This window comes from Eleginops maclovinus, chromosome 12, assembly GCF_036324505.1.
Source record: "Eleginops maclovinus isolate JMC-PN-2008 ecotype Puerto Natales chromosome 12, JC_Emac_rtc_rv5, whole genome shotgun sequence".
In the NCBI taxonomy this organism is placed as follows: Eukaryota; Metazoa; Chordata; class Actinopteri; order Perciformes; family Eleginopidae; genus Eleginops; species Eleginops maclovinus.
Window position 1 is genome coordinate 14,575,438 of NC_086360.1, and position 16,835 is coordinate 14,592,272.

The 16,835-nt window shown below is 41.7% G+C and overlaps 1 protein-coding gene across 2 annotated transcripts in view; it reads right to left on the reverse strand.

Annotated features, from left to right (window-relative positions):
• Nucleotides 1-16,835, reverse strand: part of aopep (aminopeptidase O (putative)) — a 65,515-nt gene that overhangs the window by 3,144 nt on the left and 45,536 nt on the right. For both annotated transcript variants that reach the window (XM_063897981.1, XM_063897980.1), the window contains 3 exons: nt 9,361-9,477; nt 4,361-4,447; nt 4,077-4,225 (listed from right to left, as the gene is read on the reverse strand). In XM_063897981.1, coding sequence (XP_063754051.1) covers nt 4,085-4,225; nt 4,361-4,447; nt 9,361-9,477 — 345 coding nt within the window. In that variant the 3' untranslated portion in view covers nt 4,077-4,084. The remainder of the gene's footprint in view (nt 1-4,076; nt 4,226-4,360; nt 4,448-9,360; nt 9,478-16,835) is intronic.

Consider the following 16,835-nt stretch of genomic DNA (forward strand, 5'->3'; position numbering starts at 1 on the left):
TTCACTGCCAAAGTGATTTGAAGTTTAAAACCTAAGGCACTTTTAGTACTTAAAGGATGATATCGAGCACTGGTATGCCGCAAGCCATGTCAAGCTTTTAAACCAGTTACCATGCTTTATCTACATTAAACTGTCAACTTAAATACATATTTTAACATTTTGGAAAAATAATTGCGTAACATATGAAGAAGGATAGTGGCAAGTCACTGCACTCAGACAGTTAAGTTCAGCACATTAGTCCCTGTAAAACGTGTTCATTTTCACACTTTGGTCAACAAACATGATATAACGTGAATTAAATAAGCTTTAGTGATGCTGATAGGCAGATTTTCTTACAGTACGTATATTGTAGTAGTCAAGCTATATGTTTTCCAATCTTTATGCAAATTCTTATGCCTGCAGTAGCTAGATCAAGTATGTAGAATAACTTAAGTGCACACAGTGTCTGCTGTGTAGAAATAGGAATTGTGGAGATGAAGGTGGGTGATGATGAGGTGGTGATGATGGAGGCCGCTGCTCCCACATTGATGAAATATCTGTCAGCAGCTTTTGGGTCTCCCCAGGCCTCATTAGCACTGGTAGTACAGTGTCTCTGCTGAGGTACTTGGCTCTCACCTTCACTAGAACTACAGAGCATGAAAACTGGCATCATCTGCAGCATTATCTCTCATGCTACGTAACTGAAAGGAGACAGAGGCAGAGAGGTGGAAGTAGAGAGGAAGATGAAAGAAGAGGCAAAGAACAACAGGCAGAGCAGGAGATCGTAGAGCGTGCTCATTAGTAAAAAAACATTTGGAATTTGTGAGGAGGCGTGTGTGTTTAATTCTTCTGAGTGGTGGATCTCAGCTTAAAGTTTTATAGACATGCAAGTGAGACTGGAAAGAGCTATTTCAATTGAGTGTAATGCAGGATAGGGAAGAGAAAAATGAAATGAGATAACAGAGAGAAGGAAAAGGTCAGGATGCAGCAGAATCAGGGCAGGAGCAAAACAACAGTAGAGGACAGAGGGGTACGACTTTGGTGACTGAAATATATAAACACACATTAGATAATTGTGTTTACAGAGGCACAAACACACACAGCCACCACTGTAAAAACTTAAAGGAACACTTATGTTCTCTCCTCTGTCACACACATTCATTGTCTTCCATTGTGTGCTTGTCTGGGTCATGCTCTCCTCAGGTGCAGAACTTAGCCACTGTGAACAAAGAGGAAATCAATCACTGTTCACCAATCAGCTAAGCTCTGTGCCTGGCTAGAGAGAGGATAAAAAACCTGTCTGGCAGACTGACATGTAGACACACACGCACACACTAACAGACTGACTCTTACAAAAGACCCACATCAAGACCCTCCGACTCCCCCATCATCCATTTTCCTCTCCGCACTTCCAAATCTTTAACTCCTCAAGCACAATCACCACTCTTAGATAATCAGGTCTTCTGTAGTTTTTGGTTTCTGGAGGACGAATGGGTTTGTTTGTGTGTGTGTGGGGCTGTGTGTGTGTGTGTGTGCGTTAAAGGGGTTGTCATGGCAGCAGGCTGGGTCAGGGCTGTGTGGTAATCCCTGGCAATGTGATTTTATCATAAGTCACAAATCAGCACGCCAGGAACCCTCACAGCCCAGACATGAAAGAACAAGACCTTTTCTCTTCTGTCTGTTTTTTTTTCTCCCTCTAAATACTGTACAACCTCAGTCCAGCACTAAAATGGAACACTTAAAGTGAAAAATGTGAACTTTCTTCATCCTTACTACCTTGCGTGTGCCATCAGAGCGCAGTCATGAAAGAGCAGACCTGTAGATCCTCGCTCTCTTACTCTCTCACACTTTTTCCTTGGTTACCCCTCACCTCCTCTCCTATTCGCCACGGTCGGCTAACCCGGCGATATGCCCCTCATTAAGCGGATCAAGAGGGATTCCAGAGGCATGTACCAGGGGAAGAAAAGAACCAGGGAGTGAGCAGGGAGGGAAAAAGAAGAAAAGGACAGGGGGAGACCACCCTTCTCCTTTAAAGGAGTGTGCTCTTTTTGTTTAAAAACACAGAGCAGGGAGTGCGCCTTGACAGACATGTTGTTTTCAGTTTAAACCCTCTCAGCCTGCCTCAGCCTAATCCCACTGTACTCTGGTGTGTGTGTGTGTGTGTGTGTGTGTGTGTGTGTGTGTGTGTGTGTGTGTGTGTGTGTGTGTGTTTGTGTGTGTGTTACATTAGGGTGTAAAGGGTACAGGGAGGGCTGCTCTACTCAGGAAAAGATGGTGAGGGCACACAAACTGAGCAGTTAACATAAATCCATCTCCCCACAGAGCAGTATGAAAAAGCAGCAAGGAGTTGGTTTCATCCATCATTTTAATTGGAAGGAGATCTGGACCTGGGCTCGCTTGACCAACATGATCAATTGATGTGTACAGAGGCTTGTTTGGTTCAGTCCAATGGGAAGCGATAGTAAAAGTTAAAATAAAAATCTCTGAATGCTTTCCCTCTGCTATTCTTTTTAAGGGGTTTTGGTTGCTTCAGTCCTTCTGTACTCATAGTGAGGCTTCACAGGGAGGTGTTGTGAGGGAGTGAAGGGTGATGACAAAAGATGTGGGGCACACACAGATAGACACTACATACAGTGTGTGTGTGGATGTGTGTCAGAGAGATTTATCAGGACTGAGCCAGATGCCGAGCACTTGTCTAGAAAGCCTTTCACATCCTGCGTAAATGCATAAAACTGTGTGTGTGTGTGTGTGTGTGTGTGTGTGTGTGTGTGTGTGTGTGTGTGTGTGTGTGTGTGTGTGTGTGTGTGTGTGTGTGTGTGTGTGTGTGTGTGTGTGTGTGTGTGCTGTTCAGAAGATAAAAGCCTGGCTCGGTCACGGCCTAAAAAAAGGATTTAGTGCTATAAGTCACTCAGGTTGACATAGACAAGCATTTAACACCTCTTTTTGATGCATCCTGCATGGACTAAGGTCATAGACACCATGTTAAGCCTAATACTGAATTGTGGAAAGGCGGGGTTTATGGAAAAAGTGTTGGGTATAAACAGTATGTAGCATTCCGTCCATAGTGCACTACTGTAATCCTTAAAAACTTTCAAGAATAATTGGGTTACTATAGTTCAATTGTCGAGCTTGAGATCTGTTTAATTGCCTGCTCTTAATATTCAAAGGTTAGTGTCAGTAATAGCAGGACTGTTTTGAAAAGATCAACAGCTTCAAAGAGACCTGTCTTCACTCTAGGCCTCCCTTCCGCTCGCTCGCTTCCTCCCTTCTCTTTCTGTCTGTCTGTCTAAGCCATAAATTTCTTCCTTCCCTTCATTAAACGTGACAACCAATAAACCCCTCAACCTTCCTGACTGTCAAAAACCTCAAGGTGATAGTTGCGGTTATGTATACACTCACAGGAGGAATTCCAGGGTCAACAGGATGAAAAATCACCCCACATGGAGTAGAGCCTGCCCTGAGCTCTGAGAAAACGCTTGCTGACCCGTTCTCGCTCTTTTTTCTTTCTTCCCTGTCTCGTTTGTTTGAGGAACACATTCCCAAATTCCTTCCCTGACAAACACAGCCTGATGGCGCTGCTGTGAAACCACGGAAAAGGCCCCATTCTGAGTCTACAAACACACACATGTGCATATACACACACACTCAATGGGATCAGAGAAGAATGTGAAGTATAGGTAGCCAAGTGAATATGGACTGTCCGCTGGGAAACATGGAATCAGGATCTATCCAACACAATGCTTCCTGTTACGGTCGCCACCTCAGACTGAAAGGTCAGATATGATATAGAAATGTTGTCTTTATTGTGTATTCATTCATAAAGAACGTATGAAAAATAACAAGAGGACACCTACACAAAACTTACATACATGTTTTGTTTACATGTCTGATAAACATTTTCGCTTGATGTAAATGATGATGAAACTAGAATCCCACTTAATTGCAGAAATGTTGAAAGTAATAAAAGTGCAATGAACAAGATAAAAAAATAGCAAAGTGCATTTCAGTTTTACTGAAAGACTACCAAGGACATAAAACAGCATGATAAACTGCAGAATTTACACAAGGTCATGGGAAAACTGAGATTGAGACTTCACCTCTTACATCATAGGACCATCTCTTCCACCACTCTGCGTGCTGATTGGTCCATTTCTTCCTGGACCAGAGAGAGGCAGCGACGGGCCAGAGCCTGCTGCTGAGGGTCCTCCTGAACCATCAGCTCGCCATACAGATACACACCCATGGCCTAGAACAAACACACACAATCACTTAGTTTATTTTTCTAAAAGAGTTAAGGCTTCTCTCTCTCTCTAAAGCTGTATTTTAAAACACTTTCATTGTATCATACAGGACATCACGTTCAACAGTTGAGTCTATTTACCTGATAATGAACCAGAAAGTGTTCCACGTCTCGATAAGCCTGAGTGTACGCATGTTTGACCACCAGCTCACACCAGCGATGTTGCACCTGGAAACCAAAACAGAGGGAAAATAATAACTATTAATGGAATTAAAAAGGTGTTTGTTTGGTTAAAATGTTGAAACTGAGACAACGTAGAAAAAGTTGTATAAGACTTCTGGCAAAAACGCCAGCACAATGCTGTCGACTTGGACCAATGCGGAAGCGAGAAAAGAGAGAAGATTGAGTAAAACAGGCTTCTCAATTGCAGAAAAAAAATGGCTCATCTGACAAACTGAGAGACAAAGCTGAGAGCTGCTCCTCTGACAATGAATTGATTCATCAGAACCGTAGGATTATCTGACACGAACCATGTATTAGAAAGGAAACGGTCTTAATCCAGAGTTTTTCTTAAAAGATTCTATTCATTTTCTCACACACTGTATATTATGTGTTTACTGTATGTGTGTGTGTGTGTGTGTGTGTGTGTGTGTGTGTGTGTGTGTGTGTGTGTGTGTGTGTGTGTGTGTGTGTGTGTGTGTGTGTGTGTGTGTGTGTGTGTGTGTGTGTGTGTGTGAAAGCTAATGCCTGGCCTTTCTCCCAGAGGATCAATAGGAGCTCTGTTGCCGCGGTTACAGGAGAGATCAGAGACTGGCTCGGGCCTTGCCACAGCCATCACCCTTCATCATCTACTACGAGCGTGCACGTGAGTGTCCGTGCGTGTGCATAGATACGCAGTGCATGAGTACATGGATACACTAGTGTGGAGGAGACAGGATGATAGAGGAGACGGAAGAGCGATAAAAAATCTAGATGAAAAATCTTTTAAAGCGCTGTCACTACTTTAAAGCATTTTTTCCCACAACTATTTCCACACACTCAGGACAATAAACTAGTCCTTAAGAGAGTACAGTGAACAATTATTTGTGATTCTTTTCCAACAAACCCTATTTTTTTAACGGGGTTCACCCTGTTAATAGTAATTTGTGACAAAAATGTTGTAATGCATTCCACCTGATTATGCTGCATGAGAAGGAAGACTGAGTAATGCTCCATTGAGAACAGCAACATTTAAATCCTCAGATTACCTCTGGAACCTTCTAAATAAACATGAGTTTAATTACTCCCGCAAAGGCTTTCTAGTCCAAATTAAAATCCTCCTCCAACCTTTTAAACTGTTTCTCATTTTACTTATAAGGCTGCAAAAATCCAAAATCTGACATGACAAAAAGCGAAGAGTAAAGGCTAGGTGTAACATGCCCAACAAGGATATGTGTGTATGATCTCATGAATGTGTGCACAAGTGTGTACAGTATGTGTGCCCTCGGGTGCCAGCCCTGCCCTTCTGGCCTGTGTAACCCCGGCAGCTGTTCCCTGTGCTTGGTAACATTCCTGGGGAGAGCCCTGGGGTAGAGCAGCTGCCTGGTGCACCTCTCCTTACCCCTTTTCTCCTCTCGCTGGGCCTCTCTCTCTGACAGCACATGCAATAACACGGTGACATTCCTTCATTTATTGCTGCACCCCTGCCCCTCCTTCAGCCTGCACCGCCACTGATTCCATCACATACACTAACACAATCCGTGTGTGCTCGCACCTACCATGACAAAACAAAGAATCTTTTAAATAGGCCCACACTATGTGAATGCAGTGTTACAGTGGTCTCAATGTGTCTACATACTGTGTATTAGACTGAACGCACAAACACATCCTCATATACCGACTTCCTGGCCAAAGACAGGAAATATTATAATATTGTAAAACATATGTCAGAAATACGGCACATTCCTTTTTAATTAACCCCTTTACTTCCCTTTTAACTAGCGGTGAAACAAAACATTTTATAAACATAACTGATTAATTTGCCAGTTCCAATTTCCTCCATCCCAGACTTATGCCTACAAATTCTGTATTTTGTCCAAAAACATTCAATCTACTGTCCCCATTTGCAGGCTGGCAAAGGGATGACTTAATTTTTGCTTAAATATTACTTAGTTTAATAATGGATAAGTTATTGACATAAAATGAATCAACACGTATTTTTAATAATTGTTTCAGGTATACTTTTTACTTCACATGTGATCCGTGAAACTATGTCATTATAGCTGCCATTATTGTTTTCTATTCTGGTCCTTGCCCACTGGCACCTATTAGGCCTGGCTGAGGGTTCCCTCCTCTGTGATCCTTTTTTGCGGGGCTTTTGTAGTTAACTTTAGGACCTGTTTTTGTTCACACTCCATGAATCCTACTGAGACTGTCATATGGATGGAAGGCTAAACAAATAAACTTGAGTTGACTTAGTTCTAGACACTCCTGGTATATTCTTAATAACTCTTCTCTTCTCCACTCCACATGTTGTTGTGGAACCAGACTTGATGTGGTCCAGCAAAGCCTAACCTGGGCACAAACAGACAATGTGTCCTGTGTGCTTGACCGACAGATGGCCTTTAGCACACACAAGCTACACTCTCACAAAATCAGAAATGCTCTCACGAAGCTACACACACACATTCATGCTTATGACACAGACAGAGTCACACAGCATCTCACATCACATGAGGCTCATATGAAAGGAATGGGAAAAGTCATGCACTCGCTCTCATACATGCAAACACATGCTCTGGCTCACGGGCGCACTCACACATATATTCATGGTCACTCACACCGTTCACAAAGCAGTCCCACTGCACGCACACTGGTGGTCAGCCACATATTTCATTTCGCTATCGTGTTCATGCTCACGCAAATCATACACTCAGAATCTTTAGCTTGCACGCCATCTTCTCAGCACCTTTAACACAGATACAAGCGTCTTTATCACAGTCACCACACAACATATCACACTAAATGCATCTCTATTGTTTAGAGTGAATCTTTAGCAAATAAAATGTGATGAAACAATATGCAACAGCATACTGGGCTTACATCACCAGATTAGGTTAAAGTAATGAGGAGAAAGCTTATAAAATAGATGAAATAGCTCACCAGGAAAGTCAATTATTTATGTGATATGAAATCTTCACAAGGAGAGTTTTTGCTCTATGCACCGATAATAATTTTATTATAGAATAGGCAATATATGTCGAGTTTTATCACACAAGGCTCTCAGTCGATGTATTACTCAGCGCTCTTCAGATGACTTAAGCATCACTGATAAATCTAAAGCATTCATCCACTCTGAAAAGCTCTCATTCCCCAGGAGGTAAACAGCGATGGCTTAACAGGATGAACTGCACTCAGTCTTTTGTTTGTCCAAGCATTTTAAACAAATCATTCATTTAAAGAGTATGCAGTACCAGTTTTAGAAAGGCTGAGTGAGAGAATGAATAGATCCGAGCAGCAGCAAGAGAAGGCGAAAGGGAAGAGAATAAATGGCCACATTTATAAAGAGAGACATAGGTGATTAACCTCTTCTGAATGAGATTCCTAACATTAGGACAAGGACCATTGCTTTTACACAGGTGTGTGCAGGAGTGTGTATGTTTGTGTATGAGAGAAAGTGTGTGTGTGTCCAAGCATGACTTGGTGCATAATGGCCCTGTGTATTTTTAGCAAACACTGAAGTTCTTCCTGGAAATTGCAGATGAGGATCTGCTTTCTTTTGCCAGGAAGTCGGACTAAAGACGCCCATACCTAAAGCTGGACCCGAGGAGAAATGCCATGTGGCTTGTTGACCTCCAAGTTATTTAGCAAAAAATGCACAACAGTAACATTAAGAACAGATTCACTGAAACAAACTTTAGCTGATCTGATAAACTGACACATTAGATACTACTTCTAATAGGTGAGAACTTGAACTAGTGCCCCAACTCAGAGTTTGAATGAAAATCATTTAAACAATCCTTAGGGTCCTTGGGATGGAGAAGTTACAACATGATCCGATACTTCAATTTATGGGGATCATCGGAGTATACTGATGCTCATTATCAGCTGGTGTGGCTGTTGGTATGTAGTTAGGGGTGGTGAATGTCGTCAGGGGAGTGTGCTCGTGGTGGACCTCAGCATCGCAGCGTGTGAATGAGGCGTAGCATTATGGGCACCAGCTCCTCTCCCCAGCAAAGCTGTTCTGCAACTGCTGCCCTGAACGTCAACGAGGGACCAAGACCAATCAGATAAAGCTGACTTTATACAGCCTATAAACATACTGAACTATCTAGTGTGTATTATGGTCTATCCATCTTATATAGTCACAACTGCTAACTATTACATTATACACATTTGCATGCAGTGATCGTTTTATACACATATTTTTTTATCATTTCTCCATCCATTATATTTTAGAGCTGTAGATACTTCATGAAACACACAAGTATAAATCAGATTAATACCTTTCAAATGGAGAAATGGAAACTTTAGATGTCTTTTAAATTTTACAATACACGCTCAATCGGCCATAGACAACAGAACATATGAGCTCAATTATATACATTACTGCCCCAACTAAACAGCTCATATATATAATATGGACTAAATATGTATCAAATGTTTCTTTTCAAGACAAGCCATGTGTTAACGATGGAAATTAGTGTGGACAGTTAAGAGCTCTGCTGCAGCTGCTTTTTCACACTCATGCTGTACAGTAAAGAACTCCTCAGCTGCCAACACATACAGCTGCAGTGCACAAACATGGATAAGAAACACACACTCACTCACTCACAAACACTGTTAAAAGCACCATTAAGGAACTTTTTGCAGTACTAAAAACATGAAGCGGATTCTTGTGGGATTTAGTCAGTAATGGTGGCTGTAAAGAAGAGAGCTGCTATTACAGGAGAATTTACTACACATTACAAAGCAGTATGCCTTGGGATGGAAAGAAGGAAGAAACTATCTACATTTCATTATGGGAAGGGATCATGGAGCTTGGATGAATATGCTCACTTATCTAGGTGTGTGTGTGTGTGTGTGTGTGTGTGTGTGTGTGTGTGTGTGTGTGTGTGTGTGTGTGTGTGTGTGTGTGTGTGTGTGTGTGTGTGTGTGTGTACCTCAGCATCTTGATTCTGTAGGCTGTAAGTTCTCTGCAGAGCGAGCATTGTGGGCACGCTGAGCTCCTCTTCCTCCAGCAGAAGCTCCAAAAGCACCACTAGCTGCTCCGACGTCAACTGAGGAGACAAAACAATTTGCGAGATTAATAGTGCTGACTTATACAGCCTCATGAAACATATTGAGACATATTATTGGATATTATGAGCGAAAAATCATATCCCTCTTATAATAGCAGTTTCAAACTGCTAAACTAGTAACATTATACACACATATTGCATGCAGGGATTCGGTTCTCAAACACATTTTTTTTTTCTTCATTATCTCATCATATATTTTCAGAGCTGTGAGAAGTCTTCATGAAAAACACAGCAATATAAATCAAGCAATTAATGCAGCCTTTCAAACGGAGGAAATGGTAGCCTAATAAAACAGAGCTGAAATGGTGATTAAATAAATATGGTAAAATTTGCAACTGGGAAATATTGCAAAATAGGCAAAAAAGGACAGATGAAGGGAAAATAACACAATTGAATTGAGGGCACAAATAAGTGAACAAAGCTAGGTTGTTGCTAAGTTGTCTTTTTTGATATTGTTCTATTGTAGAGAAACAAAGGGAGCAGCACTAATGCCAAGAAAAGACATCCTTTGGAACATTCAGTCTTTCTAGGTTGTAAAACTGAATCAAAATCCCTGACTGCAGCGATGACAGAGCCTAACATTTGAGAATGAAGAAAGGCTTTCAAGAGATAGGAAATGCAGCGCTGTTGCAGAATAGTGTGAGGACTGATTGTGCTATTCTGAAGTAAACCTAAAAGAAACAAGCAATTCTCTTCTAATGACTAACATCTTCAGGGACAGAAAAAACTCAGCAGTGAATTTAGACGATTATTCTGAGGATGGATGTGGGCAATGATATGAGAGAGCAACTTCCTCCTCTGGAGAGAGCTGTGCCCAGCCTTGCCTGCCTCTCTTACACCCAGAAATCCCAGCCACACTTTCTTACTGGTCCCAGTCTGGGACACAATTAATGGCTGGCAGCCCTGCAGGGAATGATGTGAAAATAGGTATAAAGTGTTTGTGTGTGTGTGTGTGTGTGTGTGTGTGTGTGTGTGTGTGTGTGTGTGTGTGTGTGTGTGTGTGTGTGTGTGTGTGTGTGTGTGTGTGTGTGTGTGTGTGTGTGTGTGTGTGTGTGTGTGTGTGGGTGTGTGTGTGGGTGTGTGTGAAAGTGAAAGTGAAAGTGACTAAGTGACGAGACAGCAAGGGGAAAAAGGAGTGCCACAGTAGAATGACTACAGACAAAACTCTTCTACTCAGAAAAACACACCCAGTGAAGAGCTGCTATGTGAGTGTTATATTTTTTGTAAAAAGCCTATCTATTTAAAGCAATCTCTGGTAAACAACCTCCTAGTGTTGCTTGGAAATGGGTAATACCTTATCTAAAACCAGGAAGTCTTTCAGCATCGAACTGTTGGAGCTGAGGGAAAAACATCCAGGCTCCAGCTGGCAAATGGTCAAATTAAACACCACTAGTTCCACACACACAGATCCACGCTCAGATACAAACAGACAGACAGAAACACACAGACACACCATCAACTAATTCTGTGTGAAATTTTATATCTATTGTTGCCCTTCACCCCTATCTCCTCCTTCAATTTTGTAAGGGCTGAGTGTTTTCTGAAGTGGCATCTCTATCTTTAAAGGGTCTCTTTGGGTCCCCCATGATCCTTCTCACTCTCCCCCCTTTTGAAAATCCCTTGGTTTGCACTGACTGCGATGTGTCGTTTGGCCTGGATGATCAATATGTGTACATCTATGTCTAATCTTTGTCAATTATGGTACAATATAAACCCATTTATGTTGGTTTTACTCTCAAAACAACACACACAATGTTAACATAAAAACATGTCTCATCACGTGTAACATCTCCATGGTGAAGTCACCTTCCTCACCTCGATAAATGCCTCTCGTCTATGTATGCAAAAACACAAACTGAATAAGTACACTTAAGTACAACTTTGCGTGTATTTTATGTAGGTACTTTCTAATCTTATTGCACTACATTTCAGCGGAAAATGTTGCACATTCGTGCCTGAATGGTTTCTTGTGAATTGCTTTTGCTTGAACACACAATTTGAATATGGGGCAGCAAAGGCGGACTCTACCAGTACAATAAGAAATACTTTAAATTCCCTTAAGAGAGAACCTTCTCACCTTACTTTTTTCCTAGCATTCAGGCCACCTGCAAAACGCTTGACAACTGCTTTAAGGATCCACTTTAAGGAGGATTAACTTCACATCAGGAACTGAAAATGAATTTTTGGGTAGCTTGAGTATTGTTGAGTGTGTGTGTGTGTGTGTGTGTGTGTGTGTGTGTGTGTGTGTGTGTGTGTGTGTGTGTGTGTGTGTGTGTGTGTGTGTGTGTGTGTGTGTGTGTGTGTGTGTGTGTGTGTGTGTGCGTGTGTATGAAAGGTGAAAGGTGAAAGGTGAACTATATGGTACAGTACAGTCTTATTTTATAGTTAGAGCCAGAAGTCTGGGAAACACCTTACACTTACTTACACTTACAAACAGCCAATACACTCTACAAAACAAACAGTGACACACACACACACACACACACACACACACACACACACACACACACACACACAGGTCATGGGTAACTCTAACAATAGCCCTTAGTAGTACAGTGCTGAAAGCACTTTACCACCGAAGGGAGAAACCTATCCCTCGGTATCTCAACTAAATGCACTCTCTCTCCTTCTCTGTATCTTTCTCAAACACATACAAAGACACAGACAACCAATCAAATCACCTATAATCTCATTCATGGACATTATATTCAAAGTATGTAAACACCAACACAATACACTTCTGTACAAACTGCTGACATGGGTCAGTTTCACCCGTGTCTACTGTATATTGAGTTGAGCCATGGGGAAGGACCTTGGGGAAATATGCCGATGAAATGCCCTCTTCACACACTGACCTCTAAACCTCTACAGAACAATGATACACACACACACACACACACACACACACACACACACACACACACACACACACACACACACACACACACACACACACACACACACACACACACACACACACACACACACAGACTGTTTACCTCATTGACAGAAAGCTCAATAAGACAAACAGCTATAGTAAATACGGGATATGATGTAAAAATATAACTGTGTGTGTGTGTGTGTGTGTGTGTGTGTGTGTGTGTGTGTGTGTGTGTGTGTGTGTGTGTGTGTGTGTGTGTGTGTGTGTGTGTGTGTGCAAACTTTTGTAAGGTATTTCCGTGTGAGTGTGAGAGAAATGGAGAGAAATAATCGAAGAGAGGAAACAAGCATATTTCTCATGCATATGTGTGGGTGTAGGGGACCGTGGTACTGAGCAACATCAGTCGTGCTACTGCTGCTGTATTACATGTTTGTACAGCATATAATGAATTGAAGCTTTTAAGCCTTTTTGTAGAGAATATCTGCACATTCTCAAAGCATCAACAGAGCTTTTTTAAGCTCCCTTAAAGAGTGATTGAGCTTCAGTAAAGCGAGGGTTAGGGGCTGTGATTCTCCGTTGACTGTTTTCACTTATTTTTCTGAGAAGAAGTGTATACAAAAATTTGTGTAAATCTTAAATCTTTTCTGTCTTTTTTTAACAGCATCATTTGTTCGGCATTTCCATGGCAACGGCACTGAGAAGCACTCTGGGTTCTATACAGCACATAGGAGAGCCAGCACATGTCCTTTTAGGGATATGTTACACATTGACAGGATTGATCCCAAAATATTTGTATGTACTTTCAACTACCCCTCACACTCTGCACATATTTTAGGTTAAAGAAGGCTTGATGGTTTACACCTCTTTCAGTCTCTTGCTACAACAAGATCATTGCAATGTACAATCTCATCTCTACAAGAGCAACCTGAAATAACCTCTGCTGGCTGATTCATCACTCTCCTACATAACCGCTTCTACCAGCAATGACTTATAACTGATGTTTTTTTTACTCCTATTTTTTGGCATTTACAGTATGTGTTGAAACCCTCAAACTCTTTTGGGTTGGTTGTTATAATAATCAGAGAAGCGTAGTGCATTGTTAGTTACTGGTAATAAAAAAAACAAAAAGACAAAAACATAGATGGAGCAAGAAGACAAAAAAAATACAAATGGGATTGTGAAAAAAAGTCAAAATGATTGGACTCACTGACCATAAAATCTATATAATGACTGAAAGGAACATAAAATAATGTCTTAAAATGCCCTTGGCATCATTAAAAGGAGTGTAGAGGTGTTGCTAATGCCTTTTTTCCCCTTCCAAACCTTCCCTCTCGTCCTTCTCTTACTCCCTACATCCGTACCACTGAGGAGAGTGTGCTGCTTGTTCAGTCACACTGCATTATGGGGGTTTGAGACATTGAATAACTGTGACATTATAAAACCAAACTGTGAGAGGCCATTGAATCATGTGTGCATGTGTGTGTGTGCGAGATGCCATTCAGCCGCTCGGCTGCCTTTTATTTCTGTCTGACCGCAGGCTCGTAAAAACACATTCTGGCACCAGCAGCTAAAGGCCTCAGCCCACGCCTCAGGTACTAAGGTTTCACTCATTCTTTGCCTCAAATCCCTTTCTTTCTCTCTCCCTCTACCCCCTGTCTCCATGACTGTCTGCTCCCCGTCTCCATATCAACTTCTTTTCACTCTTCTTTTCCCATGGACCAAGCTGCGTAACTGACTTCTACAATCACACCCGGCCGCCCCCCTGGCCCCTTCATTCCTTTATCTCTCTCTGTCTGTCTTTATTTTACACTTGATTTAAAGGCCCAAGCAATCAAAGGCTCAAGCTTCATCTCTGGGTTCAGTTCTTGAGGTGAAACAGTATGAAAAACCTCTGTTAAGATTCTCTCAACAGCCATGAAAGCATAATTAGCATCACAAATACTTTTAATTAGGCTTTAACTGCACAATACAGCTGCACATAATCAGCATATAATAAGCAATAAATATGCAACCAAACAGGGCAGGTGGCCAGGAATAAAACTGCTAGCAAGGTCTCAAAAGAAGTAAAATAACTGCTAGAGAAAAACATATTTTACCTAATGGTCATTGAATCTATGAATAAAGTGCATTTGCGGCCAATACTATCTGAATATACGTACCATATTGAGTCCTACTACTATTATCAGTAAAAAACATATGGCTATATTCAACTATGACATACATAATCACATTGGAGCAGGATGCCCTCCTCATACAGTAGCAGGAGTCTGCTTGATGTAGAAAGTGAGAGAGAATAAAGAATGAGGCAGAACAGTAATGACAAGACCCTATAAATATAAAACCTATAAATATGATAAGTGGCTGAAGAAACTATATATTCATACACTGTGGGGATATGGTACTGTAATCTTGTGGTCTCACAAGGTCTAAGAAGACATTATAAAAAGGCTTGCTGACATCATAAGTTTTGTAAACCAATTTCAGGAAATGGATTTGAGCAAATACACACACAGGGGATGCTGAAAGGTTATCTGTGAGTCACATGGTATACTTTCAACTTGTGAAATGGAGCTGTCTTCTCTGCCACCATCTCCTCGAATGATGTCACACCTGCTGCTGCAGCACGTGATGATCAAAAAGATAGTGTCAGTCACAGACTAATGACCTTGGAAATGACCTAAAAGCTATGGAAATCTATGGCTGTCTGCAATCTGCATCTATTTGCAGCATTCATTCTCTGTTTTGCCATTTCAGAAAACACCTTTAAATCAACATCGCAACATCGAGAGCAGTTTGAGGGTGTGTCTATTTGTGTTCGGATCTGGCTGTTGCAATCAGTCTTGAACCTAATCATGAAGCAAAACATTGAAAGAGCTTTTGAGAGAGTCAGACCCAGTGGGACAGGAGATAAATGTTGAAAAAGACAGAGAAGAGGCAAAAAGCTTTTCAAGTTTTGACCTTGTAATCAGGACGACTGTCTGGATCAATTGTCTCATCAATGTGTCTACTGACACAAACACACGGGCTGACAACAAGGCCAGTTTCAGGAATGGTCTGTGGCATGAAAATAATGGGAAACAAATATTTAGAGCACGTACAATACTTTGCCAATCAACAGAGTCCAATTAGAAAACAAACAAGTCTATGTGCTTCGTTTATGATGTGAAAGTCAAGTGTACTAGAAACAGTTTTGATCACAAAATGATAAAGTATTCACAATTAAAGGGTCATTATGTGCCCTACATGAAGGTCTTATGTGTGCTCCTTTCCAATTCCCCAATTTTGAACCCAGTCTATGCCCATGCATGTTTGTATTAATGAGCATGTTTGATCAACTGCTGGCTGTTAGGACGGGTATCCCCCAATCTTCCTTCCTGGCCTACAAATTCACAGTCTCAGGCCAATCAAAAGCAGCTTGGGGTCACAGCAGGGTTGAGAGTCAGGGGTTAAACTGAAAAAGCACACACAGTGGGCCCTGCGGCGGGGAAAGACTACCCGCTTTGAGAAGGAATCAACCAGGCAAACATATACTCATGCACAAAGAAACTCACCTTCAAAAAACCAAGTTCACATGCACGTGCACTCTCCGCAGACATGAGGCATGCCATTTCTGTCTCATCACATAGCTTTCCTTCACTGATCTAACACTTTGTCCTTTCTTAGCGAGGCAGCAGAAGGTGGGCCGTTTGCTATGTAAAATTCTATTTTCCAGTAATATGGCATTGATCATGAAGGCAATTAACATGTTTTCTCCCCTACTCATCACCACTCTGACTCATACCCATTCTCACATATACACACCTCCCAAATGGGAAGTTTAATTAATCTCTGGCACTCTACGCTTTTGACGCAAGCCACAAATCTAACTGCCTCCAGTGGATGCCTCCCTTTAACCATTCCTCCTCCTCCTCCTCCTCCTCCTCCTCCTCCTCCTCCTCCTCCTCCTCCTCCCACAACCCGTTGTTCTATTCCCGATGGAGACACAACCCACCAAGCACAAAAAGTACTTGTCCATTCTTGTGCTAGTGTTGTTCAGACATACAGTATGTGTCTTCCTCATTGTCAGCAACACCAGAAGGGCATAACAAGCCCCTCAGCTCCAACTGCGCTCCATGCAGGTGCCCTAACCAACCAGTAGGAGTCACAACCGGGGATTGAACCCAGCTCTCGGTTATTGTGCCCCAGCACCACCCCTATGCCTTTGAAAGAGAGAGGCCTTTGAAAGAGAACGGGAACAAAAGGACTCTGTTTGTGTGCGATAGAGAACAAATTGGTAACATTTGTACTACAGTGACACATCCACACAGCTGGACGTCATCTTAGACAAAGAGAGAGGTGAGGAGAAAGGGATGGAGGATTTTTTTGTATAATCACATATGGACATCCTGATGGAGACAGACATTTTCTTTCAATATTCACAGACATCCTTAACCTGTTTTTAAACTTTTGAAAAACA